Source organism: Oncorhynchus tshawytscha, unplaced genomic scaffold, assembly GCF_018296145.1.
Source record: "Oncorhynchus tshawytscha isolate Ot180627B unplaced genomic scaffold, Otsh_v2.0 Un_contig_5276_pilon_pilon, whole genome shotgun sequence".
NCBI classification, from domain to species: Eukaryota; Metazoa; Chordata; class Actinopteri; order Salmoniformes; family Salmonidae; genus Oncorhynchus; species Oncorhynchus tshawytscha.
This window is the reverse complement of record NW_024609580.1, coordinates 150,028-177,513: the sequence shown is the minus strand read 5'-3', so window position 1 is coordinate 177,513 and position 27,486 is coordinate 150,028. Positions and strand designations below refer to the sequence as shown.

At 40.9% G+C, this 27,486-nt stretch overlaps 1 protein-coding gene across 4 annotated transcripts; it reads right to left on the bottom strand.

Annotated features, from left to right (window-relative positions):
- Positions 1 to 148: 148 nt before the first annotated feature.
- Positions 149 to 27,220, bottom strand: LOC112226341 (somatostatin receptor type 5). 4 transcript variants are annotated; one of them, XR_002949711.2, is made up of 5 exons: positions 26,705 to 27,214; positions 13,719 to 14,475; positions 11,771 to 12,220; positions 2,080 to 2,266; positions 149 to 1,924 (listed from the first exon to the last, which is right to left on the bottom strand). XR_002949711.2 is itself a non-coding variant. In XM_024390753.2 (4 exons), exons 2-4 carry the CDS (start codon positions 14,469 to 14,471, stop codon positions 2,253 to 2,255), a joined length of 1,221 nt encoding a protein of 406 aa, XP_024246521.1. In that variant the 5' UTR covers positions 14,472 to 14,475; positions 26,705 to 27,220; the 3' UTR covers positions 149 to 2,252. The 4 variants fall into 4 exon arrangements, 3 of the variants coding, with proteins under 3 accessions (XP_024246521.1, XP_024246518.1, XP_024246520.1); XM_024390753.2 differs by having other exon boundaries at positions 149 to 2,266; positions 11,767 to 12,220; positions 26,705 to 27,220; XM_024390750.2 differs by having other exon boundaries at positions 149 to 2,266.
- Positions 27,221 to 27,486: the final 266 nt, after the last annotated feature.

Here is a 27,486-nt window from a genome sequence, read left to right as displayed (position 1 = left end):
ACAAGGAGTGGAATGTTAGCTAAAAAGACTGGTACAAGGAGTGGAATGTTAGCTAAAAAGACTGGTACAAGGAGTGGAATGTTAGCTAAAAAGACTGGTACAAGAAGTGGAATGTTAGCTAAAAAGACTGGTACTCAGACTACATGCATATTGATCGAACCAATTGTATTTTGTCATTTTATTAAAACAATAACACTGAAATGAAACATTTTGAACACATGTCCAGATGGTACACATTAGCAATAATGCTATGGTATTATTTAAAATAATTAGCATAAGTAACAGCAACTTTTTTTACATTTACTTGACCACAGTGTAATCCCAGAGTAGAGTACACAGATAATAACTTACTGTATAAATCTTGAACCTGTCATACATGACTGTAAAACAGTCTGTGTGGATTGTGTGCTCATTGAAATCAATACAGTTAAAGCTAATCCATAAAATACTGCATGTGTGTACAGCAGATTAATCATTGAGTCGCTGTCTGATGAAAACACCATTTTTGCCATTTACATTTTTTTTTTAAATTGAAAGCAGTAACTCCCTTCAATGTACTCTGAACATTTAATGACTCTAGGACCAAGACAATGTATTCAAAATAGCTCCTGAAGTTCCAGAATTGTATGTTCAATAAAGGGACAATATGGTCATTTCTTCCATTTCCTGAAGAGATGTGTTTTGGAGATGAGTGCTTTCCATCAGCCAGCGACGACTATGCTGTTGTACGCAGATTGTTCAGTAGGGCATGCAAGGGAAACCATTTCAAAAGGTGAAATTAACATCTGTGTATCTTACTGGACATTAGTCTAGGAGGTAGTCCCTCCCTGTTTCAGTCCCTTTTATTCCGTATGGTACCTAAAGAACATGACCTCAGGTAAGGTCAAGCACAATGAAGTTGCACCAGTGCTTCAATCTCCAATAAAAGGTCAAGGGGATCCATTAATCACAAATAAATGCATTAAAATAACCAAAACACTTGGAACAACTACCCAAGTTTATAACAATAATACCCAACAAATAACAATAATGCATCAATAATATGAATAGGATCCTCAGTCATAACATTATGCCATAGATACAGAGTACTGTACGCCAGATTCATCTATTTGATTGACATCATCATTATCATCATTCTCTCTGTTCGGGGACAGTGTTCGTTTCCACAATGCAGGTTTCCTCTAGTACCATTTCATTGGTCATCCCAGCTTGAACTAACTTTGTCCAGAGCAGAAACCATACATGAGTCCACAGGTGGGAATTATGAGCCTTTGGGACTTGTTACAGGTGATCATAGTGACAAATGGACAAGGGTCATAGACAGTGTGTGTAGTACGTTCCCATCATGGCCTTACCTACATAGTGATGAAGGCCCAGTACATACCTACATACAGAAAGTTCCAAGCTCACAAAGACGACAATCCATTTCAATTCACATTTCTGATGAAATCAAATGATCCAGTTCATATAAAGTGAAGGGAATACTCAGGTTCATTTTCTAGGGCATTTTAATACCCATTCACAGTCTAAAAAATAGTATTTCCTTATAGTATATGTAAGGAATCTATAAAGTACATGGAAGAATGTGCTCTTGCTGGTTCCATGACACCAAGCTGGTGCAATGCACAGGCGGTTGGTGGCACCGTCATTGAGGAGGACAGGGCTGGTGGTAATGGCTGGAGCGGAATCAGTGGAATGGTATAAAAAATACATTGAACATGGTTTCCATGTGTTTGATGTCATTCCATTCGCTCCGTTCCAGCCCTTATTATGAGCCGTCCTCCCCCCAGCCCCTTCAAGTGGTGCAATGCGCTGTAAATGTCTGAGGTTTATACTGACAAATAGGAGAGGTGTCATCGCAGAAATCGTTCAGTGTAGTGTCAGAACAGGAAGTGTTCTTTGAAGTCCCGTGTACCTCTTCTTCCTGTATCATCCGAAACAGGTCATTGGTCAAGAGCTATATGGGTTGACAGTGGGAGGGCTCCCAATGATGGATTGTTTGTCGTGATGGAGAGGGAGGTGGCTTGGCTCATCAAAGCATAGACTAACCAGTCAGGGCTTATCAAAGTGTAGACTCACCAATCAGGGCTCATCAAAGCGTAGACAGACCAATCAGGGATTATCAAAGCGTAGACTGACCAATCAGGCCTCATCATAGCGTAGACTGACCTATCAGGCCTCATCATAGCGTAGACTGATCAATCACTGGGCTCTCTAAGGGCAGAAGCTCCGTCGTCATGTTGCCACAAGTCTCAATTTGAACACACTGCAAAGACAGCAAGAGATACATTTAGACATTACAAACAACGACCAGCACGACCAGCACACTCCCCCTTCGCCCCCCATCCGTCCATCCGTCCCCCCCATCCGTCCGTCTGCCCCCCCGCCCATTCCCCGTCAGTCATGATTTGTTTTTAATCTTCAAACTGTAAAATAAACAATAAATCTCTTTAAGATATAATAGAAAAGAGGACTCTCTTTGAGCATCTTCTGTCTAATATGTCACACAGAGCTGCTGCTGATTTGTTATGTATTCTCACATTATGTTATCATAGAAACACATTCACACTAACAGGGAGTACTAGACACAGACACAGCTCTCAGATGGAGACAAGTCACTCCAAGGAGATCACCAGAAATCTATTCACACACAAACAAGTGAACTTTTATGTTTTATTAGTCTTACGTACAGGACACACATGGTAAACATCATCCAACGAAATGCTTACTAGCAGGTTCCTTCTTGACCACGCAACAACAGTAAGACATGATAAAAGATAAGAATTCAAATATAAAGTAAATCGCTCAGTACAATATAATTTTATTTTTGCATAAGTATAATATATGTATAATATATGAAGGCACAGTTTATAGTCCAATATTTACACGTGTTTTGGGGAAGGGGCGATTGGTGGGCAAGTGTATAAATTGTGCAGTATTTAACAATGATAATAAGAGTCTGGTAGCAGCAGTTGTGATGTGTGTGTAGCATAAATATGTGTGATTGTGTATGTGTGTGTGTGTGTGTGGATGACTGCATATCTGTGAGGTTGTGTGAGTGATTAAGAGTGCATATGTGCTACAGTGTGCAGAGTGAGTGGAGGTGGTCAGACCAGTTGTTCAGCAGTCTGATGGCTTGTAGATAGAAACTGTGTCTGAGTCTGTAGCTATCAGACCTCATGCTCCGATTCCATCTGCCCGACGGTAAAGGAGTGACTGGGGTGTGTGGGTTCCTTGATGATGCTACTGCCCACCCCCAGGCAACGTTCTGAGTAGATGTCCTGGATGGGTGGGAACACGGTCCCAGTGATGTACTGGGCCTTCTTCACCAACAGCTGGAGGACCTTGCAGTCGTGGATGAAGCAATTCCCGTGCCAGGCCGTGATGCAACAGGTCAGCAGTACTATTTGGAATTTCTTCAGCTGCCTTAGGAAGCAGAGACGGTGTTGTGGTGGTGTTGTTGGTCCATGTCATGTCCTTGGTGATGTGGACAGCTAGGAACATGACTCTATTGTAGTCCCATTGATGTGGATCAGGCATGTTCCCCCCTCTGCTTCCTGAAGTCAACAATCAACTCCTTTGTTTTGCTGATGTTGAGGAAAGGTTGTTGTCCTGGCATCACAATGCCAGTTCACTTACTTCCTCCCTATAGGCTGATTCGCCGTTGTTGGTTAATAGACCTACAGCAGAGGACTCAGGACACACCCCTGGGGGGCCCTTGTGTTAAGAGTCAGTGTGCTGGAGATTGGCTTGTCAATCCTGACAGCTTGTCGTCTGCCCGTCAGGATGTCCAGGATCCAGTTGCAGAGGTGGTGTCCAGAACCCAAGGCTCTGAGCTTGGTGTTGAATCAAATCCAATGAAAATGTATTTGCCACATGCATCGTAAACAACAGGTGTAGACTAACAGTGAAATGATGACTTACGGCCCCTTCCCAACAATGCTGGGAGAAAAAAAGATAAATAGTAACACGAGGAATAAATACACAATGAGTAACCATAACTTGGCTATATACACGGGGTACCAGAACCAAGTCGATGTACAGGGGTACAAGGTAATTGAAGTAGATGTGTACATATTTATAGGTATAAAGTGACTATGCAACAGGATAGATAATAAACAGTTAACGCAACGTAAATGCAAGAGTTAGTGCTAAAAAGGGTCAATGCAGAAAGTTACATAGTTAACCAATAGCTACCCGGACTAACTATTTAGTAGTCTTATGGCTTGGGGGTAGAAGCTGTTAAGGGTCCTTTTGGTACCAGACTTGCATCAGTATTGCTTCCCATGTGGTAGCAGAGAGAACAGTCTATGACTTGGGTGGCTGGAGTCCTTGACAATTTTTAAGGCCTTCTTCTGACACTGCCTGGTATAGAGGTCCTGGATGGCAGGGAGTTTGGTCCCAGTGATGTACCCTCTGCAGTGCCTTACGGTCGGATGCCAAGTAGTTGCCATAATAAGTGGGGGTGCAGCCAGTTAAGATGCTCTCAGTGCTGCAGCTGTAGAACTTTCTAAGGGCCCATGGTCAAATCTTTTCAGCCTCCTGAGGGGGAAGAAGCATTGTCGTGCCTTCTTTGTGACTGTGTTGGTGTGTGTGGACAATGATAATTCCTTAGTGATGTGGACACCGAGGAACTTGAAGCTCTCGACCCACTCTGCAACAGCCCCGTCAATGTGGATTGGGGAATGCTTGGCTCTCTAGGTCCGGTAGTACACGATCAGGTCCTTCGTCTTGCTAATGTATAGGGAGAGGTTATTGTCCTGGCACAACACTGACAGGTCACTGAACTCCACCCTATAGACTGTCTCATCATTGTTGGTTATCAGGCAAAACATTGTTGTGTCTTCAGCAAACTGAATGATGGTGTTGGAGTTGTGTGCGGCCACACAGTCATGGGTGAACAGGAAGTACAGGAGGGGACTAAGCATGCACCCCTGAGGGGCCCCCATGTTAAGGGTCAGCGTGGAGGATGTGTTGTTGCGAATTGGAGTGGGTCCAGGGTGTCTGAAATGATGGTCTTTGCCATGGCAAGCCTTTTAAAGCATTTCATGGCTATCAAGTGCTAGTGGGCAATAGTCATCTAGACAGGTTACCTTGGCCTTCCTGGGCACAGGGACTATGGTAGTCTGCTTGAAACATGTAGGTATTACAGACTGGGTCAGGGAAAGGTTGAAAATGTCAGTGAAGACACTTGCAAGCTGGCCAGTGGATGCTCTAAGTACGCATTCTGGTAATCCGTCTGGCCCCGCGGCCTTGTGAATGTTAACGTGCTTAAAGGTCTTACTCACATCTGCTATGGAGAGGGATATCACACAGTCATCCGGAACTGCTGGTGCTCTCATACATGGCTCAGTGTTTCTTGCCTTTAAATGAGCATAGAAGGAATTTAGCTCGTCTGGTAGGCTCACGTCACTGGGCAGCTTGTGGCTGGGTTTCCCTAATCGTTCATAGTTTGCAAGCCCTGCCACATCCAACAAGCATCAGCGCCAGCATAGTAGGATTTGATCTTAGTCCTGTATGGAAGATTTGAATGTTTGACGGCTCGTTGGAGGTCGTAGCAGGATTTTTTTTTTAAGCGTCCGGATTAGTGTCCCGCTCCTTGAAAGTGGCAGATCTAGCCTTTAGCTCAGTTTGGATGTTGCCTGTAATCCACGGCTTCTGGTTGGCATATGTACGTATAGTTACTTTGGTGACAACGTTGATAATGCACTTATTAACGAAGCTGGTGACTGATGTCGTAAACTCCTCAATGTTATCGAATGTGCCACCAAAACAGTCCTGTAGCTTAGCATCCACTTCATCGGACCACTTCCGTATTGAGCACGTTACTGGTACTTACTTTTTGAGTTTTTGCTTGTAAGTAAGAATCAGGACGATAGAGTTATGGTTAGAGTTGCCAAATGGAGGCCAAGGGAGAGCTTTGTATGCATTTTTGTGTGTGGAGTAATGGTGATCTAGAGTTTTTTCGCATCTAGTTGCACAACTGACATGCTGTTAAAAAGGAGGTAAGACAGATTGTAGCTTCCCTACATTCAAATCACTGGTTGCTAGGAGCAAAGCCTCTGGATGTGCATTTTCTTGTTGAGCCCGGTCTTAGTGCCAGCCTCGGTTTGTGGTGATAAATAGACATGTACGAAAAATATAATAATATGCAGTTTATTATGAGCTATTCTAACTCAGGAAAGCAAAACCTCAAGACTTCCTTAACATTAGATAGTGTGCACCTGCTGATGTTAAGAAAGAGACACACACCTCTCCCCCCTTAACCCTACCCGCAGCTGCCGTTCGGTGCCTACAAAAGACAGCTAGATGTACACTACCGGTCAAAGGTTTTAGAACACCTACTCATTCAAGGGCTTTTCTTTATTTTTTACTATTTTATACATTATAGAATAATAGTGAAGACATTAAAACTATGAAATAACACAAATGGAATCATGTAGTAACAAAAAGTATTACATTTAACATTCTTCAAATAGCTACACTTTGCCTTCACACTTTGCCTTCATGACAGCTTTGCACACCTTGGCATTCTCTCAACCAACTTCACCTGGAATGCTTGTCCAACAGCCTTGAAGGAGTTCCCACATATGGTGAGCACTTGTTGGCTGCTTTTCCTTCACTCCGCGGTCCGACTCATCCCAAACCATCTCAATTTGGATGAGGTCAGGGGAATGTGGAGGCCAGGTCATCTGATGCAGCACTCCATCACTCTCCTTCTAGGTCAAATAGCCCTTACACAGCCTGGAGGTGTGTTGGGTCATTGTCCTGTTGAAAAACAAATGATAGTCCCACTAAGCCCAACCAGGTGGGATGGTGTATCGCTGCAGAATGCTGTGGCAGCCATGCTGGTTAAGTGTGCCTTGAATTCTAAATAAATCACATACAGTGTCACCAGCAAACCACCCCCACACCATAACACCTCCTCCTCCATGCTTTACGGTGGGAAATACACATGCAGAGATCATCCGTTCATCCACACCGCGATTCATAAAGACACGGCGGTTGGAACCAAAAATCTCAACATTTCCACTGGTCTAATGTCCATTGCTTGTGTTTCTTGGCTCAAGCAAGTCTCTTCTTGTTATTGGTGTCCTTTAGTAGTGGTTTCTTTGCAGCAATTTGATGTGTCTATTACTATTGCTATTACTTGAACTTTATTTGGGCTGCAATTTCTGAGGCTGGTAACTTGTTTTTTTGTGACTGAACTTGAAGAAACTTTCAAAGTTCTTGAAATTTCCTAGATTGACTGACCTTAGTGTCTTAAAGTAATGATGGACTGTCATTTCTCTTTGCTGTTTTGAGCTAAACTTGCCATAATATGGACTTGGTCTATTACCAAATAGGGCTATCTTCTGTATAACCTCCTACCTTGTCACAACACATCTGATTGGCTAAAACACATTAAGAAGGAAATAAATTCCACAAATTAACTTTTAAGAAGGCACACCTGTTAAATGAAATGCTTTCCAAGTGAGTACCTCATGAAGCTGGTTGAGAGAACGCCAAGAGTGTGCAAATCTGTCATCAAGGAAAAGAGTGTCTATTTGAAGAATCTCAAAAATATAACACTTTTCTTTTACTACATAATTCCATATGTGTTATTTCATAGTTTTGATGTCTTCACTATTATTTTACAATGTAAAAAATAGTCAAAATAAAGAAAACTTTAGACCGGTAGTGTATATTATCAGCCACGACTGAACAAGGACATGGATGACACCATGGCTGTACTAAATTCTACAGGTAATTCAGGTTACAAAAAAAGAAAGCATGGGGACTGTAAAAATATCTGAACATTATGAAATGGATATGAACACACACGTACTCAATTACATGCTCGCTTACACATACAGACTTATACAGACACACCTGATCTCGCTCTCTTCTTTCACTCTCTCTTTCTCTCTTTTCTCTTCTCTTCTCTCCCTCTCTCTCTATTGTTGAGAACAGGTTTATAATTTAATGTGTTTATTGTTTATGTTTTTTATGTATTTGTCCACAAGTTTATATATGTTTACAACAAGCAAGGGGAAGATATCAGAATAGTGGCATTGGCTCACAGGCAAACAGGCAAAGGAATAAAACAAATATTGCTAGAACATATTTATAGAATTCTAAATATCAGACATTTCTAGTTTTACTTTTGACCGTCATAATTCCTCGGATGGCAGTAACTTTACAAGCACTAAAATATGGTCAATTTAGACTGAGAATAGTATCTAGTTATGGTAAGGGGTGAAATAAGTATAGCCAGTTATAAGAGACAATCGCCATCGATAAGAGACAATACTGTGCAGCTATATAAATCGACCTGGCCAGGGCCTCCGACTCTGTCAATCACCACGGCAGACGCAACAGCCTTGGTTTCTCAAATGACTGCCTCGCCTGGTTCACCAACTACTTCACAGACAGAGTTCAGTGTGTCAAATCGGAGGGCTTCTTGTCCGGACCTCTGGCTGTCTCTATGGGGGTACCACAGGGTTCAATTCTCGACTCTTTTCTCTGTATACATCCATGATGTCGCTCTCGCTGCTGGTGATTCTTTGATCCACCTCTACGCAGACGACACCATTCTGTATACCTCTGGCCCTTTGTTGTACACTGTGTTAACTAACCTCCAGATGAGCTTCAATGCCATACGGACGGTTCTGGACGGTTCTGAATTAGAATATGTGGACAACTACAAACACCTAGGTGTCTGGTTAGACTGTAACCTCTCCTTCCAGACTCACATTAAACATCTCCAATCTAAAATGAAATCTTCACTCATGATGCCAAACATACCCTCGTAAAACTGACTATCCTACCGGTCCTTGACTTCGGCGATGTCATTTACAAAATAGCCTCCAACACTCTGCTCAACAAACTGGATGTAGTCTATCACAGTGCCATTAATTTTGTCACCAAAGCCCCATATACTACCCATCACTGTGACCTGTTTGCTCTCGTTGGCTGGCCCTCGCTTGATATTCATCGCCAAAGCCACTGTCTCCAGGTCATCTATAAGTTTCTGCTAGGTAAGGCCCCACCTTATCTCAGCTCACTGGTCACCATAGCAGCACCCACCCGTAGTCCAGTATGTCCTTTGCCTCCTCTCCGCACTCGCCCTGAGATGCGTGTCATCTGACCGGTGCCACCTGTACCAGTCCCACGCATCAGGCCTCCTGTGTGCCTCCACAGGCCAGAGCTTCCGGCGACGGTTCCCAGTCCGATGCCTCTGGCGATGGTTCCCAGTCCGGAGCCTCTGGCGACGGTTCCCAGTCCGGAGCCTCTGGCGATGGTTCCCAGTCCGGAGCCTCTGGCGACGGTTCCCAGTCCGGAGCCTCTGGCGACGGTTCCCAGTTCCCAGTCCGGAGCCTCTGGCGACGGTTCCCAGTCCGGCAGTCCGGAGCCTCTGGCGACGGTCCCCAGTCCGGGGTCTCCGACAACAATCCACGGTCCGGCTCCACAGAAGCGGGGGGATCAGTGTAGGGAGCGGGGACTGCGTCCAGAACCAGAGCCGCCACCGAGGGTAGATGCCCAGGTTTGCGGCCGGGAGTCCGCAACTTTGGGGGGGGGTACTGTCACGCCCTGACCTTAGATATCTCTGTTTTCTATATATTTTGGTTAGGTCAAGGTGTGACTCTGTCTAGGGTTTTTTGTATGCCCTAGGGTTTTTGTATGTCTAGGGTTTTTGTATGTCTAGGGGGTTTGTATGCCTAGGGTTTTTGTATGTCTAGGGGGTTTGTATGTCTATGTTGGCCTGATATGGTACCCAATCAGAGACAGCTGTTTATTGTTGTCTCTGATTGGGGATCATATCTAGGCAGGCCTTTTTTCCCACTTTCTGGTGTGGGATCTTGTCTACAGTTAGGTACCTTTGTGCACACTAGTAACTTCACGTTTTGTTTGGTTGTTGTTTTGTTGTTTTGTTTTGGTGAGTTTCAGTTCATAAAAAATATGTGGAACTCTATTCACGCTGCGCCTTGGTCTCCTTCATACAATGAACATGACAGGAACTCAAAAGGTGTGATATAAATTAACAAAAAATGTAGATATGAATGTGCAAATAGTCAGGAATGATTCGCAAGGAAGGTGGATCCTTTTGAATATCTCAATGGACCGTAAAGGTAATCACTCTACAAACTATCATCACCGTGCCCCTAATGAAATCACTAATATTATGGACACATTAGAAATAGTGGATATTTGGAGATGAAAAAACCCTGACCTAGTGAGATATACATGGAGGAGACTTAATCAAGCTAGTCGTCTTGACTACTTTCTTGTCTCTTTCTCTCTTGCAAAAAAGTTTTAATAGGAAACAGAATGTGATCAGATCATCATCTAATTGGCATTCACATAACTCTTATATATTTTCCATGTGGATGGGGATATTGGTAAATTCATCAAAGTTTACGGGAGGACAACTTATTTTTAACTAAGACAAAATAATTTATAACTGAATTTTTCCAGTATAGTATAGGTTCAGCAAATGCCCTTATTGTTTGGGATACCTTTAAATGTACCTTCAGGGGTCATTCAATTCAATATTCATCAATAATAACAAAGCAGTTTCTGGCAAAAGAGCCAAGACTAACAAGGGATATACATGAACTAATAGTACAGGTAGATAGCAATAAAAATGATACTACAGAGATACCAAATAAGTTAGAGGAACAACAAAAATAACTTATTCAAGAATGATCTAATGTAATCTATTACAAAAATAAAGCAAACTGGATGGAATATGGAGAGAAATGCACAACATTTTGAATCTCCAATACAGGAACACTAACAAAAATAATTTGCAGAAACTCGTTACTGAAGAATCTATGATTCTCCAAATGGTATTTTAAAAGGAATTCTTTCCAAATAATATAAAAAATAGAAAATTAACAAATGTACAGAAAGATGAAATTACAGAGGAAGAACTTTTTGATGCTATTAAATCCTTTTAGTCTGGAAAAACCCCAGGGCTTGATGGCATACCGGGTGAGGTATATCAAGCCTTTTTTAAATACTAAAAGCACCATTGTTTGTTTTAACTACTCCTATAGAAATGGTAGTCTGTCAGGTACTCAGCAGAAAGGTCTGATTTCTCTATTATTAAAACAAGACCTAGATGGCAAATACAAAGACCCAGTCTATCTAAAAAACTGGAGGGCCCTTACATGTCAATGTTGTGATGCAAAAATACTAGCGAAATGCATAGCAATCAGAATTTTTTTTTTTAAATACACTGGAGGCATCAACCGTAGAGGAGAAATCAGTGGTACCCATTTACAGTACTAGTGGGTGTAACTAGCTATCAGCACACAGTACACTGGATCCCCTCAGCGCCAATGCTTCCGATCAGGAGGGTTTACTATGTTAGGCTTCCAGAGTGATTTTTCAGCTCCTCTCACCCTCTATGCTGTAAAGCAGTTGTGGGCCAAGGAGAAGGGTAAACGCCCTGTGTAGTAAGTGCTTATTAATCTATTCTACTTCTTAAGATGCTCTGCAGGTGAAAAAAACTATCAAGTACTATCATTTAGATAAATATAAATTACATATAAATTGGCTGTGAATCTAGTTATATTGTATACTGAGGTTGACTACCAATGAATGAAACGGACAGCCTTCAAGATTATCTTTGGCAGACTGACCAAAATAATTGATACCTGACAGCCATTCACAGTTCTTGGGTAGAATATTGACCCATAGAATTAGTAGTCCACCCATCACAGAACGTTCACTTTATTGCGATTGTCCGTTCTAGTTGTTTTATTTCTATAGATTTACCTACTTGGTTGTTCTGCATGTGTCCATTGTTGAAGTCCATGATCCGGGGAGTGAAGAGCGGGTCATGCTGCTGCGTCGTCTCCACCCTCTCCAGCCTAGGGGATATGGGACGTCCCCCTCCACTCCCCATGTCTCCTCCGTCCCCCACCCCAACCCCGTTCGCCTTGTGGAGACACAGGACCTTCCTGAAGCTCTGCTTGAAGTTGTCAGACAGGAAGCCGTAGAGGAGCGGGTTGGCACAGGAGTTGACGTAGGTCATGATGACCAGGAAGAAGTAGACGCCGGCGGTGACACTGTTCTCTGGTATGATGAAGACGAGGTTGACTATGTTGGTGGTGAAGAAGGGCAGCCAGCAGATGACGAAGACCACCACAATGATGACCACCATGCGGGTGACTTTGCGTTCGGAGCGGCGCCGCCTGGTCAGGCCCGCCCTGGCCCCGGCAGACTTCACCTGTAATGAATGGGAGGTTTTGTCTGTGACTTTGTGAAGGAATAGCTCTGGACATGGACACCTTTGAAGATCACTATATTGACAGGATTTATAGTGGTTTGGAGAGGTTTTAGGCCCAGGCCAGGGTCTAAGGCACTGGTCCATTGGGTTTGGAAATAGAAACAAACCTAAGAACCATTAGAATTCAGTTTGGGACAGTGAGAAGAAGGGATTAAGGACTCAAATGCATTGGGGCCTCTAACAAATGGAAGGCGCCCTCAAAAAAATGGAAGGGGGCTTCAAGCAAATGGAATGGGGTCTCAAACAAATGGAATGGGGTCTCAAACAAATGGAATGGATCCTCAAACAAATGGAATGGGGTCTCAAACAAATGGAATGGATCTCAAACAAATGGAATGGGGTCTCAAACAAATGGAATGAGGGCTCTCAAACAAATGGAATGGATCCTCAAACAAATGGATTGGGGTCTGGTGTGGGTGGTCTCAAACAAAAGTCTGGTGTGGGTGGTGTCTGGTCTGGTGTGGGTGGGTGGTCTCAAACAAATGGAATGGGGTCTCAAACAAATGGAATGGGGTCTCAAACAAATGGAATGGGGTCTCAAACAAATGGAATGGGGTCTCAAACAAATGGAATGGGCTCTCAAACAAATGGAATGAGGTCTCAAACAAATGGAATGGGGTCTCAAACAAATGGAATGGGGTCTCAAACAAATGGAATGGGGGAATCTCAAACAAATGGAATCAGGTCTCAAACAAATGGAATGGGGTCAAATGGAATGAGGTCTCAAACAAATGGAAAACAAATGGAATGGTCTCAAACAAATGGAATGAGGTCTCAAACAAATGGAATGGGGTCTCAAACAAATGGAATGGGGTCTCAAACAAATGGAATGGGGTCTCAAACAAATGGAATGGGGTCTCAAACAAATGGAATGAGGTCTCAAACAAATGGAATGAGGTCTCAAACAAATGGAATGGGGTCTCAAACAAATGGAATGAGGTCTCAAACAAATGGAATGGGGTCTCAAACAAATGGAATGGGGTCTCAAACAAATGGAATGAGGTCTCAAACAAATGGAATGGGGTCTCAAACAAATGGAATGGCCCATAAGGCTGAAAATAAAAATAGAACTGTCAGTTATTGAGGATGGCAAATAGACATTCTAATAGACATTCTAATAGACATTCTAACCGGGTCTCAAACAAATGGAATGGGGTCTCAAACAAATGGAATGGATCCTCAAACAAATGGAATGGGGTCTCAAACAAATGGAATGGATCCTCAAACAAATGGAATGGGGTCTCAAACAAATGGAATGGGGTCTCAAACAAATGGAATGGGGTCTCAAACAAATGGAATGGGGCCTTAAACAAATGGAATGGGGTCTCAAACAAATGGAATTGGGTCTCAAACAAATAGAAGGGGCCTTAAACAATGAACAAACAATGAACAACATAATACTAAAGAGGATGTGGGTTATAGTACAACCCAACTATACCTTGATGATGATGAGCAGGTAGCAGAGGCAGATGATCAGCAGGGGGACGAAGAAGCCCAAGATGGCCGTGTAGAGGATGAAGACCGTTGACCACAGCTCCTGGGGATCAGGCCAGCTCATGTTGCACGAGTTGAAGCGGTCCTGAACATCTGAGTAGATGGTGACCGGCAGCACCACCACGAACGACACCACCCACACCAGCCCGTTTATGATCTTAGCCACCTTCGGCTGCCGCCACTTGACGCTCCGAATGGGGTGCACCACGGCCAGGTAGCGGTCAATGCTCATCACGGTCAGGCAGAAGGTGCTGGTGAACTGGTTGATGGAGTCTACCGTCATGACCACGCGGCACAGAAACTGCCCAAACGGCCAATAAGAGAGCACGTTCTGGGTGGTCAGGAAGGGAAGTCCTAAGATGTACAATTCATCTGCCAGGGCTAAGTTCAGAAGGTACATGTTGGTGACAGTCTTCATCTTGGCATAGCGCAGGACCACGTAGATGGCCAGAGTGTTGCCCAGGAGGCCCACCATGAATACAGTCATAGAGATTACTGCGGTGATAACGGTGCTGCTGTCCTGGAAGGGAGCGCTCTCGCCGGACTCGTTCATGAAGAGGTTGGTGACTGTGGAGTAGCCCCTGGAGGAGGAGGAGAGGTTGAAATCCCCAGGGATGGAGGTGCAGTCTTGGGGATTCATAGCGGGGAGGTGGGGGTGGGGTTGGAGGTCAGGGAGATGAATCAGGAAATGGCCCATAAGGCTGAAAATAAAAATAGTCAGTTATTGAGGATGGAAAATAGACATTCTAATATACATTCTAATGGACATTTTGAAAATAACATAATAGAAGAATAATATAGAATAAATTAGAATAGAATTGAACATCATTAGTCATTCTGACATTTGTCTATGAAAACCATCTTATGGATGAGAGGTTGAGTGATGTTTCAATGTTTGTGTTATGTAATAGTGTGATATTTCACCTTTTCTACTATACTGCTTCACCACTCCACTTTGTTCACCCACAACAGCACATGGACATTCTCTGTGCAGGGGGCCCATATTGACACTGTTCACTCTGTACTTCATCAGAAAAACAGCACATTTTCATGGACTACCTCAGGCAGGCATACATCCAAGCACTTTTCCACGTATTCCTCATGCCTTACTACAAAGCAGTCAACCTGCCACTGACTTGGTAAATAGCTGAAGGATGAGGTTGGAGAAATGTAACCAAAGTGGTCACCCTGCAACTGACTTGGTAAATAGCTGAAGGATGGGGTTGGAGAAATGTAACCAAAGTGGTCACCCTGCAACTGACTTGGTAAATAGCTGAAGGATGGGGTTGGAGAAATGTAACCAAAGTGGTCACCCTGCAACTGACTTGGTAAATAGCTGAAGGATGGGGTTGGAGAAATGTAACCAAAGTGGTCACCCTGCAACTGACTTGGTAAATAGCTGAAGGATGGGGTTGGAGAAATGTAACCAAAGTGGTCACCCTGCAACTGACTTGGTAAATAGCTGAAGGATGGGGTTGGAGAAATGTAACCAAAGTGGTCACCCTGCAACTGACTTGGTAAATAGCTGAAGGATGGGGTTGGAGAAATGTAACCAGTTCATAGACAGAGTTATGGATGCAAGGACAGACCATCCAAGATCTCCAAATTATACTTTTAACCTTGTTTTGAGGCTATACAATGTTTGTTTACAATTGCATTGTTTACAAACAAAGGGGTAAAACATGGTTATATTTGGGTTCTGATGGGGTTCTGTTTGGTTTTGATGGGTTTATATTATGAATGGGTTTATATTATGAATTCTAAGTCCAAAAATGGACGTAACAATCTGGCTAGTTTGTCAATGGCGTGCAAGTTCTGGACAATGCTGGGTGTATCTGATTGAAGACTCGGTCAAGGCTAGGTCAAGGGTTGACATTTTATTGTTCAAGATGGGTCAGTGTTTCTGAGTAAACCCCTAGCCCTAGCTCCTGAAACCTGTTGCGCCAATAAGTGGTCTGATGTGGGGATTCATTGAACCGCAGTCCAAAACATTGGAATGACGTCCATTCAACAGCCTAGTGTTGTGACTATAAACAATTACATGTGGCATGGAGGCGAAGTTGCATAAATCGGTTTGACATTTCTGTCAATCTAAATCAAAACTATTGTAAGGACATAATTGTCTGACTCTATTAGCGCAAAATCATGACAGTTTCTATTTTCACTTTCTATTTTCACAAAATTGCACTTTCCAGTGCCCAAAACTTGGTTATATAATATTCAAATTTATACAGGAGATAAAGTAAACATAACATGATTTTGTTTAAGAACTTATGTTTGTGCCATTTACAGAGGCAATCCGCAGTTACTACATCCATTTAGGCACCGTTAAATGATTGATATATAGCCATTGATTCTTGAATAATGTACTTTATCAAAGCCTCATGAGCTTAGTTCAACTGTAGGAACCCATCAGAAGCCAAAATATAAGCTTGTTTTACGTCAATGTTTGTAAACAAAGTCCATGTAAACAACCACTATAGCTTTAAAACAATCCTTGCATCCATAGCTTTGTCTATGAATTTGTGAGTGGTTATATTACTCAAGTCCCGCCCCTCAGCTGTTTACCAATACAAGTGGCGGGGTGACTGCTTTGTAATATTTTGAACTGCAGATTGCCTCTTCAAACTACACTTTGCGATCTATAAAGGACCAATCTCGGTTTACCCAGAACTAAAATGTCACGTAATTCATTTTTTTAATGTTTACGTAGTCTGTCCATAAAAGATTCATAATGGACACATTGAAGATAAACTGCCAGTGGGTTGATTTTAATTTCTTATAAACCTCATTTCTTATGCAGATTAATAACAGTATATTACACAGTAACAGTCATTCCCACATTAAGATTAAAATGTTGGAAAAAGCTACTAAATGTCCATTACTGGCATAAGCCCACATGAGTGAAAAACTCATTATTGCAGTTAAAAGAAATAGAAAAGGACTCTTCCTAAGACAATGTGTGTGCTTTCTAGCTTGTCTTGAAGTATTTACAGTTGATAGGATAGGATAGCCTGAAAATGTGAAAGTTGGTTTGGTGTCTCTAGCTTGTACAGTTCAAGTTTAACATGTCCAGTTTTTGTAATGATATTTCCAGAATACACATGGTACACACCATCCAACAAAATGCTTACAGTACAGTCATGTTCTGGAAACTTTTTCCCCGAAACAAATAATCAGAATCATGTTCTGAACATGTTATTTAATACACACATTCAAGTCTGTCTCTTTACTTGATGCTTTAGTCACCCTCTTCTGAAGCCTCAACCACTTTGACCGAGATTATGATGTTACCTATGTCTCTGCCTCATATTTCTGAACAGCTGAAATAAAAACCTGTTGGCGACTTGAACAATCATTCAAAAAATATAAACACTGAGGGTACAAAACATCTGAATGGCACACACACACAATCCATGTCTCAATTGTCTCAAGGCTTAAACATCCTTCTTTAACAAGTGACATCAATAAAGGATCATATCTTTCACCTGGATTCACCTGGTCAGTCTATGTCATGGAAAGAGCAGGTGTTCCTAATGTTTTGTCCTCTCTGTGTGTGTGTGTGTGTGTGTGTGTGTGTGTATATATATATATGAAGGCTATCTGTCTGTTGTAACGGATATTGCTTGCACATCAAATTGCTACTTACTACCTGTCTGTGGCTTGCTTTTTGATATGCTGTGTACATCTAGCTTGCCTAAATAGCTGCATGTAGGCCAACTCCTCTCCTGAAAAAAGGACATGAAATTGCTAGACTGCCTGTTGTGTCGTTCTCATGTTTGCTTTGATTACTGTTACAACAGACAATGAACTAAGTTTGTTTGAACAAGCGGCAGGGGAGTCACGAAATGAGTGAGCACTAAGGCAACAGCTGAAAGTACTCGATCCTGCACATGCGCAAAAATCTCAGTATCTTTAGCGTAGCCACTCTGTATAATTTAACGTTTTTAAAATCTTAAAGTGGTATTTGTAGCTGAAATGGTTAAAGTTTATTAGCATTATATCTATATACATAGAGTATACCAAACATCCTAATATTGAGTTGCACCCCCTGGCACCTACTCCCATACCCCGTTCAAAGGCACTTGAATCTTTTGTCTTGCCCCTTCACCCGCTGAATGACACACATACACAATCCATGACTCAATTGACTCAAGGCTTAAAAATCCTTCTTTAACCCGTCTCCTCCCCTTCATCCACACTGATTGAAGTGGATTTAACAAGTGACATCAATAAACGATCATAGCTTTCACTTGGATTCACCTGGTCAGTCTATGCCATGGAAAGTGAGTGTTTTCCAAATGTTTTGTCATTATAGTCTATATTATGTCATTATAGTTTCTAAAGGTTTTAGAGAACTTGAAGTTAGGACAGCCTTAGCATCTTAAAGTTGGTCTTGTAGCCAAGGAGCAGGACCGTTTTGAATAGCTACCACTGTATTCGTATGCTTCTCATTCAAACCCATGTTCATTTATGCAAATGTTAAATGGTTATAAATCCAAAAAGTATAAATAGTATCAACAAGCCGTATGCAAGCCATCTGAGTTGAGTCAGTCTGCACATTTCAACATTGGATTGAAGTTCATGTGAAGACCCATGGTTGAACAAACGCAGTGCTTCCAAAAAATTGCATTGTATACAGGTCCTAAACTAAAACATCATGACAAACACTACCTATCGCATCTCCTTAGACCCAGATGTATCTCTGAGCAGTATGTGTTGTGTGTCTGTATGATTATTGTCGCATCAGCACATTAATGACTTGAATGCCCCCCCAAAAAGAACATTCCATTGGCACGCAGCCAATGGACTAGATATTCAAATCCTGTTGCTGCAGGATTATTTTGCTGCGACAATACAGGTGAAATGAAGATCCTACATCTGTAGTAACAGTAGAAAGACAAGTGATTCTCCTCTTTTAACAGTGACCATCAAAACTGCTTTCAAAGGTGTGTTTTCCTGCGACTGCATTAAGAATGTTGTACAGTGAGTGACAGGTCATACATATTTCTCTCCCTGTGCAGCACTCGCAATTTGAATACGCCTTCGAGAGGAATATATTATAGGCTGAACAATTGAATAGTTCAACTATTCAACAGTGGGATTCTTTGATTTTTCTGTTGCATACTGGTCTGTAATGACACCTATAGCACTGTGATGCAGTGCATTAGACCGCTGTTCCACTCCAGAGCCCAAACCAAGACACGTAAAAAACAACCGTGTAAAAATCACATTTCCATTTTCACATGTACGAAAACTCCACAGGTGAAAATCTCCCTTTCACGTGTGATGGTGAAATAGTGTTATTCACCTCACATGTGAAAAGGTGTTGTTGGCATGCTGCAGCAGCAATGTTTCCACATTTGGAAGTGCAAATTATGTAATGCCATTCTGTAAAAAGGCAACTTAGCCTATCTGAGTATAATAATTAAAGTGTGTTAAAAATGATTATTTCTTATTTCTGAGCCATTCATTTGGAGTGTTACCTGGCGGATTGGGTCCAATTTAAACCCTGGTTATGTCTCCAAGTTAAGCCATAACGGACAACAAAATATTACTAAAAGAAAGTTACATAGAAAATCCACAAAACATTTGATATTTTAAAAAATATATGTTTTTGAGGGCAAAATACAAAATGTGGATTGGTCAAGTTGATACACTTAGCCATTTCAGACAAAACCACCAAAGTCCCTGTGCCCAAGAAAGCGTAGGTAACCTGCCTAAATGACTACCGCTTTGAAAGGCCAGTGATGGCTCATATCAACTCCTTCATCCGGAAACACTAGACCCACTCCAATTTGCATATCCCCTCAATAGATCCACAGATGATGCAATCTGCCCTTACTTAAAAAATTAAAATTAAAAAATATTCAAAGGCCTATTACAAGTATTTCTGAAGGGTAATATATTTTTTCCTCATTTGGATGTATGCTGGCTTCTTAATGTTACCATTGTAATGCACATTTCAAATGTTTCTGGTTCGAAAAGTATAAATAGTATCAAAAAGCTGTGTGCAATTATTATATTGTTTCAGTTATTGTTTCAGTCTGCATATTTCAACATTTGTTTGGTTTTGATAGCTTAAACGGTTCAAGAAGAGTAGCGTTAAGGTTTGACCATTCAAGTGGTATTTTAAGGGTCTGCAATAAACCATTTATTAGCCATTTATAAATGGTTTGTTCACCATTTATTAAGCATTACTCCCACATGAATAAACCATTTACTAATCAAGTGAAGTATTTTTGCATTCTTTCATCTAAAGTGAGTGCTATGTATATAAATCCTCCATAAATGTTTGGAGTGACCAGTGTAAAAAAGATGGGCATGCCATTGGTAGACATTCTGTAGTACCTGGTAAAAGAATAAGCACACAACACAGGATGTTAAAGGAAATATATACACGTGTGAATAATTAGCTTACTAATGTTTACAAATGTGGGAGTAATGATTAATAAATGGTGAGCAAATGCCTTTTAAATGCCTTATAAATGGTTCATTATGGACCCTTAAAATAAAGTGTTACAGGCACTTGTATTGCCCTTGAAATGCATTTGGTGAAATGCACTTAAGAAATGTTGTAGTAGAAAAGGTAGAAATAGAAGGGAAAAAATCTCAAGCAATCGAAGTTGGGCTGTTGTTTAGTGTTGAATGCGTAAGCGGTTTAAGTGCTAGACTGAGTGGAAGAAATAAACAAACTAGAAAAGTACATTTCCTAAAGAACATTTGTGTGCTTGATAGCTTGTCTTAAAGTATTTCTAGTTTTGAAATACGTTATAGTAGTGATAGTGACTGCAGTACCCTTACAGGAAAAACCATATCAATTTCATATGTGATCTTATGGGAAGTTAATGTGATAACATGTGACAACATGGAAAAGAAACATGTGACAACATGAAACTACACATATAAAAACATGATCTCATGTGAAATAAATGTGACAACATGGGGATGTAAAATTTCATACCATGAAACTATGTGACAACTTTTTAAAGTTTTTCCCGATAAAGTGCAAGATTTTCAAGTGACAGTTTTTGACATGTGAAAATGCAAATCCACATGTGAAAGTTACGTTTTCACATGTAAAAATGCTCATTTAATTTTCACGTGAAAATTGAAATGAGTGAAAACATGTTATTCTCTTCATGTGATTTTTTGTTGTTGTAAGAGAAGTAATGAAATGGAGGTTTTAAGTTAGTGGTATGCTGTTCAGCTAAAATGGTGTATAAATCTTGTATCATTGACAATATGATTACATTTGGCATGATCACGTAGTAGTGACTTTTCAATATGACCCCACCTGGGTATGCTGATGTTTCTGCTGCACCACAAAGTCTGTAACCTTCTCAGAAGGCCCATCAGATTCAGTACCTATAAAACATCTCTGCACTTAGCAAAAGAGTGCCATCTGCACTGCTATTTTAGTTATCAGTTAATCTGACTATTCTCTCATCATTGATTCTATTTACTTATTTCAGCAATTAGATATTTTTTTGTATAGTTGTCTAATGTTATTATGTTTAAACGTTACTCCTGAATCACTATGATAAATCAAATAGTTTTTCTTCATACAATGCTGAGATTTACTTTGAAGTCCAAAGTGTCGGAAGTGAACTCAGTGTACAGGTGAACTCAGTGTACAGGTGAACTCAGTTATTCATACAGCCATGTTGGCATAGCAGGAGAATCAGAATACCAAGAACTAAGAAGTTCTGAGTTCAAATCCCGGGTGAGAACATGTTGACTAATAATGACTGTATAAATATACATACACAATGTAATCATGTACGTCACATTTGTAAGTTGAAAACACTGTGGCTATTTCAGGATGTTCCAGGGACATCCTAATGACACATTTTTGCTTGCAGTGCATTATGTGAACATTTTAATTCACATGTGAAGGTTAATGTGAAATATCATCACTTGTGAAGTGTTCCAAAACCACATGATTTCACATGTGAAAGGTTATGTGATCACTTGTGGAAATCCACATGGCGATGAAAATGCCCTCCTACATACCACTTACCTTTTACACAGAAAAATGGTTGGATGGAAATGTGGTAACTATCTGCAAACCTGCATGGTGACATTCTTTCCACACCTCTTCTTTGGCTGCATTTACACAGGCAGCCCAATTCGGATATTTAGCTTCTTACTGGTCTTTTGACCAATGAGATCAGCTCTTTTGACAATAATTGGGCAAAAGATCAGAATTTGGCTGCCTGTGTAATCTTCTTTCTCTCCAATTGTCATGTCACACATAACAAAGGCATGGTTTTCTATAGTCAAATTCTAATTCCTGTCAACGCACCCTGCAACAAGAACGAACTGGAAAAGTGGCATATCTGTTCATTTGAAACTGTGGATGATGGCCTTGTGAAGTATCTTATGACATTTTTAGCTAACCACATTGGAACATTCTTATCTTTAAGGACATGGATGTCCTGGCAATAAATCAGCTCATCTCCGGGTGACTTCAGTCACAGTAAAATGCTATGATAAGTGATGCTGGGCAAATACCTAACGTCAAGTCAGATAGTTTCACAGTCAGTCATTGAACTAATAAAAAAACTAGACACAGGCAATGCTGCATATCAATGCAAAAGCCTGCAGGCAAAAAATGTTCATGCTTTGAATTGTTCACATTTTACAGTTGTATAATTTGGTTCAGCCATGTGAAAAGAATAACACATACATACTAGAAAAGTACATTTCCTAAAGAATATGTGTGTGCTTGCTAGCTTGTCTTGAAGTATTTATGGTAGTGCTAGTGACTGCAGTAGTAACCGTAGTGACCGGGTTACAGTTGAAAAAGTAGCTAGATTGAAAGATTGATTGATTGATTGATTGATTTATTGATTGATAGCCTAAATATGTAAAAGTTGGTTTGGTGTGTCTAGCTTGAGCGGTTCAAGAGTTACTACTATTTTAGATGGGTAATTAATGCAAATGTCAATAGTTATAATTTATAAAGTTTTGACATTTTTAAAGTTGTTTTAATGTTTGTAGCTGAAATGGTTAAAGAGCGGTAGCTTTTAAAATGTCCACCACTTTGTTCTTATGGCTGGCATTGAATCCATTAAGTGTTATGCAAATTTATGCAAATACATTTATTTATGTAGTTTAGAAAGGTTTTATAGAATTTTGTAATTAGGATAGCCTGAACATTTTAAAGTAGTTATTGTAGCTTAATTAGCTTAGGAGCAGGACAATGTTGAATACCTACCAATGTATTACAATTGTTCTCATTCAAGCCCACGTTAATTTATGCCACCCAAAATAGGATTCATATTATTACGTAAGAGATCTAGAGTGGTCTTGCCTTCAGCAAGCACACTAATAATAATAAGAGTATGTAACGGCCTAGCTATGCCACTCGTGGATTTCCGTGAGACTTGCTTGATACGGAGTTGATAAGAGTCATTCTGTAGTCAATGTTACTTACTATATCAGCACGTGCATAAAGCCTAGGTGTTGTGCAGCTGCTGTAGCAGCAACCTAAAATTAGGTTTGGAGTCTATTTTTCTCAGATCCACATGCGTAAACACCATACAAAGTGCCTAAATCTTTTTTTGACACTTAAAAAACATATTCACTCAGCTTCATAGTGAAAATGTAATAGAAACATGAATAATAGTAGTAGGTTACATCAACACAATAGTTGTCACGCACTGACCTTAGTTATCTTTGTTTTCTATATTATTTGGTTAGGTCAGGGTGTGACAAGGGTGGTTTGTGTAGTTTTTGTATTGTCTCTGGGTTTTTGTATGTTTATGGGGTTTTCTAGTCTAGGTGTATATATGTCTATGGTTGCCTAGATTGGTTCTCAATCAGAGGCAGCTGTTTATCGTTGTCTCTGATTGGGGACCATATTTAGGTAGCCATATTCCTTGGATAGTTGCCTGTGTCGTTATGTCTCTGTATAGTTGCCTGTGTTGACATTTGTTGTTCATAGCATCATGTTCGGTTTGTATAGTTTGTTAAGTGTTCTTCGTTCATTTAAAGAAGAATGTATTCTCATCATGCTGTGCCTTGGTCTCCTCTATAAGACGGACGTGACAATAGTAGAAGGCTACCTGTATGAAAATCACATAAAAATAAAACTGTAGTTTTAGGTGCTTCTACACCTGCATTGCTTGCTGTTTGGGGTTTTAAGCTGGGTTTCTGTACAGCACTTTGTGACATCAGCTGATGTAAGAAGGGCTTTATAAATACATTTGATTGTTGTCTTCCTAGTTCATTTTTATTTTTGACCTTTATTTTACTAGGCAAGTCAGTTAAGAACAAATTCTTATATAGGAACAGTGGGTTAACTGCCTGTTCAGGGGCAGAACGACAGATTTGTACCATGTCAGCTCGGGGACTTGTTCGGTTACTAGTCCAACGCTCTAACCACTAGGCTACCCTGCCGCCCCTGGAGGTAGGTTATATGTATAGTAGCAATAGGTTTATTAGAAACATTTAAACGTTCAAACCAGCGGATGAACCGAAAGGCAGTTGCAGAGCTGATGGTCTACCTTGTATTATCTTTTGAGGCAGAGGATGCTGTAGAGTAGACCCTCCCCCAACCCTCCTTAGAAGTTATTCTGATTTGACAGGACAAAGTTGGCAAAATGGATGCCACCCGTTTGATCATCGAAGTTGAGAAGCACCCTTTGCTGTACGACCCCAGCAACCCCAAATACAAGGACGCTTTGTCCAAAGAAAAAGCATGGAATGCTGTAGCAACCGTCCTCGGAGAACCAGGTATGTTTTGTCAACAAAATCAATTGATGTGCATTTGTTCTGGCCCACAAAGTACAGACAGCTAGCCAATGGCGGCTGTGATTGGTTGAAACCCAGGGGTGGGGGTCTATTTAGAATGAGCAGCCAGCTCACAAATGAACAAGTGCCCCAGGGAGAATGCAACAAGCATGCAGATGCTATAAGTGAAAACACATTATCTAACTGTGGATGGCTAACATATTGTCACAAAGCATGATGTGCTAGCAAGTTAACTTTCATTCTGAAATAACTTCCTATTTCCCAGTTAGTCAGATATTAGTTTAGAAAGACGTGAAATTGGCATGGGAGCTAACTAGCTAACAAGCTACCAGCTAGCTATAGCTAGCTATCTGCTTATCAAAGGTAGATAAAGGGAGCTAACTAGCTAACAAGCTACCAGCTAGCTATAGCTAGCTATCTGCTTATCAAAGGTAGATAAAGGGTTCAATTGACCCAAAAATCTACCTGTCATGCCCTGATCTGTTTCACCTGTCCTTGTGATTGTCTCCACCCCTTCCAGGTGCCGCTGATTTTCCCCACTGTATTTATCCCTGTGTTTCCTGTCTCTCTGTGCCAGTTCGTCTTGAATGTTTCCAAGTCAACCAGCGGTTTTCCCGTTCTCCTGCTTTTTGCATTTCTCCTTTTTCTAGTCCTCCTGGTTTTGACCCTTGCCTGTTTCTGGACTTTGTACCCGCCTGCCTTGACCACAAGTCTGTCTGCCACTCTGTACCTCCTGGACTCTGATCTGGTTTTGACCTTTTGCCTGTCCATGACCATTCTCTTGCCTACTGTCTTGCCTACTCCTTTTGGATTAATAAACATTGTAAGACTCCAACCATCTGCCTCCTGTGTCTCGCCTTATGTCACGACACTACCAAACTATTTCACAATGCTTCTCAAAGTTACTATAACTAGCTAATTAATTTGATCATGCTTTGTGATAAACACAGATTTATGCTGTGTAAGTCAACACAACATGTCGCCTGATAAACACCATGGGGAAAACAATACAATTGACCAGCCACAGTCATGCTTTTTTGCCCAACCAGATCTGCGATGAGAAGGTTCTAGCTAGTGTATCCCTCTGTCCTTTGACTCTTGATGGATGTAGATGTACGGTTGATCAGGTCCCAGGCTTCCATGACTGTTGTGATTATTTACAAGTTAAATACAATTTGCTTTTTGCTTTAGCGTCATCTGTACCTGATAGAGCAGATCTAGTCTCAAGCAGAAGTAAGCTGTCTGGTGCGAGAGACTCATTGGGAGGAAGACTAGAGCAGACCCGGAAGTTCTGACTGAGTGAACATTTGAGCGCTCCAGGGTGGTCCATTTATTTAGTGCTGTAAAAATGTATACTATAAAATTCTGTGATTTCATTGGGGCAGTTCTCCCTCATATCAAATAGGTGGCAAAACAATCCAAGCAATGTTCGCACGGCCTATGTGCCCACGGAGCTGCTGCTGCTGCTGAGTCAATGAGGGGCAGAGTAGTAAGTGACTGCACCACTTGTTTTGAACAATATATTTTTTAAACAGGAAAATGTACACATTTGCCACACTTTTATGAAACATTTAAAACATAACCATGAATTATATAATATATATATATTTGTATATATATATAAATATATTATTATATATTATTTATTTATTTTTACAATTTGACCAATCACATGTGGGGTTCTGCCCCTAAAGCCCAAATGGGCAGGCCACCACTGCAGCTAGCCAGCAACTGTTCAATTGTTGATTAATGAATGAGGTTAATGAATTGACTGCAGATGGTTGTAGAATTTTTACTCAGCTTTATTTTTGATGTAATGAGAAATATGGTTGTCGTCATATACACACATTGGACCCAAAATCAAGAGATTCCTTGCAGAAGAGATCTAGTACTACTGATTCTGCTTCCACCCACGCATCTGTTTCCCTCTCTGGTGTAGCGTGTAAAATTACTGCACTAACGTCCTGTTCACAGTTTGGGTACGCGCCATCCAGGTGTACAGTAAGTGTTAGAGTAGTCTTGTTTTCACCAAGCACACCAATAATTCAAACCTAGTATTACATTGCTTAGGGACATATTAAACAATGTAACTTTAATCTTGTTTTACTAATTCCCATGAAAAAAACGAACATATTTGCTCGCTTTATTCATTTCTATTGAAAGACTTACCTGAGCGTTTCATACACTGTCCATGGCACGTCCGAGTTTAGCCGTTCGCGCAGTGCGCATTTCCATATCTTTTCCACTTCAGACGCGCGCCTTTATCGACGTGGTGCTGTTAAAGACTTGGTGAAATGTTTTGAAGAAGTTGACTATGTTACACAACGATCAAGTCAACAAGTCCTCGTCTCAATTCCAAGCGGGAGCAGCACACACTCAATAATCCGTTTTTGCATCTTTGCTGATCTCAAAACGCCCACAATCTAGTCATTATTGTTATGTAAACTAAGATACATTTTCTTATCAAATCAAAGTATCTTGTTTGATTGTGATGAATGTGTAGTTTACTGTTAGCAAAGTAAAACAGCAAGCTCCAGCTCTGCAGGGTGCAGAATTCATTTGAAGGTGGGAATGCAGTTAATTCATCTGGAGCTTTTCGGCTAGTCCTTTTGGAGAGGGAGGCTGGCTGCTGCACTGGTATTTATATATCACAATAGCGTGACAACGTCACTATGCTTCTGAGCAGGTCTCTCACCAATAGCTACTGATCCACCATAAAGCCATACATACAGTACTCACCTGTTGCACAAGCTAAGGCAATAGGACTGATGCAACCTGGACTCAGGGTTAGACGTAACATAGTAAAGGACAATCGTGGATGTTCAAATTAGAATGATATGTAACATTTGGTATGGTATTTATACATTTGTGGATATCTATCATCAATTTCGTATGATATTTTATGAATTACAATTTGTATGATATGTTAAGAATTGCAATTCGTACAATAT

Excerpts from the sequence above, each read along its gene's own strand:
- LOC112226341 (XM_024390750.2), bottom strand. The coding sequence starts at position 14,471 with ATGGGCCATTTCCTGATTCATCTCCCTGACCTCCAACCCCACCCCCAC. Across the intron at positions 12,221-13,718 it reads ACCTGCTCATCATCATCAAG|GTGAAGTCTGCCGGGGCCAG; the intron begins GTATAGTTGGGT and ends CATTCATTACAG. Across the intron at positions 2,267-11,770 it reads GACACATGCAGAACAACCAA|TGTGTTCAAATTGAGACTTG; the intron begins GTAGGTAAATCT and ends CTGTCTTTGCAG.